Raw genomic sequence first — 3,277 nt, 5'->3', positions numbered from 1 at the left:
TGCGACATTACAGGGTTTTTTTGTTTGTTTTTTTTGCCAGTGATCAAATTTTCCATTCGTAATTCAAGAGACAGCTTTGATCGGTTGTGTGTTTGTAAGAATAAACCCACAACAGGGGATGAGAGCTTAACAGTATTTTGAAGGAAACTGAGAAAATCTTCTGTAAAATCTATATATATTGTGGTTTTCATGTTCGTCTCAGATGAAGGTGTAACAAGTTGCTCATCTTTTGTTTTCTCAAACAGAATTAGTGTAAAAACATAAAAAATCTCTGGTTAAAGGAAATGACATTTCCCGTTTTACCAGCCAATCATTTGGATGTTTATATTCCTCAAGTTGCCACCAACCCCTGACGATTCCGCGGTGTAAAAACTGCACATCCATATTTTGTCTTTCTTCCAAATGTGTGACTGAAAAGACCGGCTTTTCTGTTCCAGCCGAAAGTCTGAAGCGCCGTTGTCACTTGTCTCTCCACCGCAGGCATCCCCGCCTCGGCCGGCAGCAGTTTAGACTGTCTCCAAGACGACAACCCGCCACACTGGCTCAAGTCCCTGCAGGCGCTAACAGAGATGGACGGTCCAGCCAGCTCCGCGGTGCCCGCCCCCCCACAGCCCCTCCACAGCGGCCTTCTCGACGGCCACCTCCCCCTCCACCACAGAGCCCCCAGCGGCTGGGCTCCCTACCTGCCCCCTCCCACAGCCAACCCCACCGGTCAGTTCCACTCCCCTCCACCAGGCTTCCAGACCGCCTTCAGACCCCCAGGACAGCCCGCCACAGAGCTACTACAGAGTGCCGCTGTGGATCGCCACTGAATAGACTGGAGCAGACATCCTATCCCACCCCCCCCTCCCCTCTTCCCCACCCCGCCCACCCCACTTTATACCCACTCATCCTGTCCCCCTCTCCCTTCTCTCCCAATGCAATACACACCAATCTGCAGAGTATGAAAAATTAACAAAATAACAAACTCGCTTTCTTCTTTTTTCTCTTCCTTTGTGTCTACTCTGAAGGCCTGTTTGGTTTTTTGTTTTCGTTTGTGGCACATAGTCATCCAGTTCCCTTCGTCTGCCGCCATCGCCGCCCCTTTAGACCTAGTTCTGGGCGTAACGTGGGATTCGTTGTGCAGCTTTACCGTCTAGCAGAAAGCACAAGAATCAGTAGAGCGTTAAAGTGCCCAGCGGTGACACACGAGCTAACTCCACAAACTGGCAAAAGAAACAAATTAGCAGAAGTGAGGTCTTTTTAAACGTATATAAAAGAAAATGAATAAAATAACATGATTAAGCATGATAACATTTGTGTTTTTTGGAAAGTTGAAGTCATGATTAGTTTTTTTTTTGAGAAATGAAGCAAGCTGTGAATCTGCTCTTTGAAGCTTTGCCCCAAAGACGCTCACTCTCCCCCCGCCCCTCTCCCTTCCTGCCCTGCCCCGTCTGAGCAGGAGACTGAAACGGTTCAACCTTACAGCCTCGTTGGGGATTGGTCGAGGTGAGAGAGAGAGAAAGATGAATTACACGAGAGTGGGTTTTATAAACTATTAAGGGCAGGGAGGGAGGGAGGAGTGGGGGGAAAAGAAAAAGAGAGATCGGGTTGGAGAGCGTTTTCAGATGCTGCAGGAGTTTAGGGCACAGGCTATGCATGGGCTCCCTGTTAGGTACGGACACAAATGGCCCGCATCAGAGGCCACTTGGCTCATACTCTCTTTAGTAAAGGGGCTCCCATGGGCCCCCCGCGTTCTGCTTGTGGGAGAGTTTTGCTGAACCTCTGTATCAGAGGATAGAGCAGTGCCTTTCCGCAGGGAGCCAGGGGCTGTGGGAAATCATGGCACACATCCTGAGCACTAGGGTTAGACTCTTTACTCACAGTGCCACTGTGTGGTACCTACAATAGCTAGCCCTAACACGAACAGCCACCAGATAAAGAGGGGGTGGGCGGCCAGTGACCAGATGGAAGAGGAAACGTCAAGAGATCCAAACGAGGGTAGTAAAGAGGTCAGCGGGGTCCCATCGTTCGATCCTCGAGGGCTTTCAAACGAGGCCTTAAAAATAGAAGCGGGAGAGAGAGAGAGCGGAGCCGGAGCGTTACCGACTGCCGAGAGTTACGCAGTTTCTCATGCGACCCTCGGCAGCTGTATGCAAGCGCGCGTCCCAAAGCAAGGTGCTGCAAAGACCGTACTGAGTACCGTAGTAATAAATCAAGGAGCCCTCAGCCTTTAGAAATGAGATCAACCTCTCCGACCGCTGCCTTTTTTTTCCTTCCACCTTTTTTGAAGTCTTAATTCTGATTCGTGTTCGCTCTGTCTTTTCTCTCTCTTGCCCCCTGTCCCCTATTTTCCCCCTTCTCTCCTTTCCCTCCCCCCCCCACACCTTTCCCACCTCCCACCGTCTCTCCCTCGCTGTTCCCTATTTAACAGTATTCACAAAGATGAACAAATTCATCCAGGAGAAATCAACACAGTCGTCATTCAGTGGGTTTTTAACATGATGTTGCAAGGAAAAAAAAAAACAACAACTTTGAGGCGCTTAACGGAAATGAACTGTCCTCTGCAGGTCTGGAAAAAATAAACCTTAAATAAAACTGAAAACTCAAGAGCTTGTGATTCCCTGATGTTTTGTTCTAATCCTGAATATTATCCGTTAAAGTATGCTGCACCGTCTGAAGGCGATCCGGGGAAGTTTTATCCAGATTAAGATCAATCTGGTGTTTTTCTTCTGGTTGCCACTAGGAGGCAGATTGTTTCCTCTCATAGTTTTAGCCTCTGCAGCAGTTACAAGGTGACGGCGAAACACTTTAATAGTACGATATTTTAGGAGGCACATTTCCTAGTCCTGTTTAGTTGCTCACCTAAATGCATATCAGAATTATCTTTTAATTAAATGTGACTTCTTCCCCCTCAGGGTGGCAGCGCTGCAGTAAGTAGAGCATGTTCTGTACTTTGGTTTTGCAGCTCTGCAGTCTTCCTGGTGAATGCATCTTATGGACACCGATATTAGATATATTTGGTGGGTAGTTCAAAGTTTTTCAAAATTAAAAATAACTGCACAGTGGCATCCACATTTAAAACCTTAAAACGGATCGTCTTCAATTGCCCCAAACTGTATTGTGGTGCCAAGCCGTTCAGTGATTTTTATAAACCAACAGTATTTTAAAGGCTATTCTCTGAGCTACAGGGATCCAGACTTTGAAACTCAGGCCATCTGCTCTATTTTTCTGGTTTTAGTGAGAATATGAGCAGCGGTGTTCTGGATCTGATTACTTTTTTGGACATGTACCTTGT

At 47.4% G+C, this 3,277-nt stretch overlaps 1 protein-coding gene across 2 annotated transcripts in view; it reads left to right on the top strand.

Annotated features, from left to right (window-relative positions):
* cnot4a (CCR4-NOT transcription complex, subunit 4a) overlaps positions 1-2,591 on the top strand; it is a 15,364-nt gene extending 12,773 nt beyond the window's left edge. For both annotated transcript variants that reach the window (XM_007546644.2, XM_007546643.2), the window contains exon 13: positions 481-2,591. In XM_007546644.2, the coding sequence (XP_007546706.1) occupies positions 481-812 (332 nt within the window). In that variant the 3' untranslated portion in view covers positions 813-2,591. The remainder of the gene's footprint in view (positions 1-480) is intronic.
* Positions 2,592-3,277: the final 686 nt, after the last annotated feature.

This window comes from Poecilia formosa, unplaced genomic scaffold (genome assembly GCF_000485575.1).
Source record: "Poecilia formosa unplaced genomic scaffold, Poecilia_formosa-5.1.2 Scaffold17, whole genome shotgun sequence".
Taxonomy (NCBI): domain Eukaryota; kingdom Metazoa; phylum Chordata; class Actinopteri; order Cyprinodontiformes; family Poeciliidae; genus Poecilia; species Poecilia formosa.
This window is presented reverse-complemented; position numbering and strand designations above follow the sequence as displayed.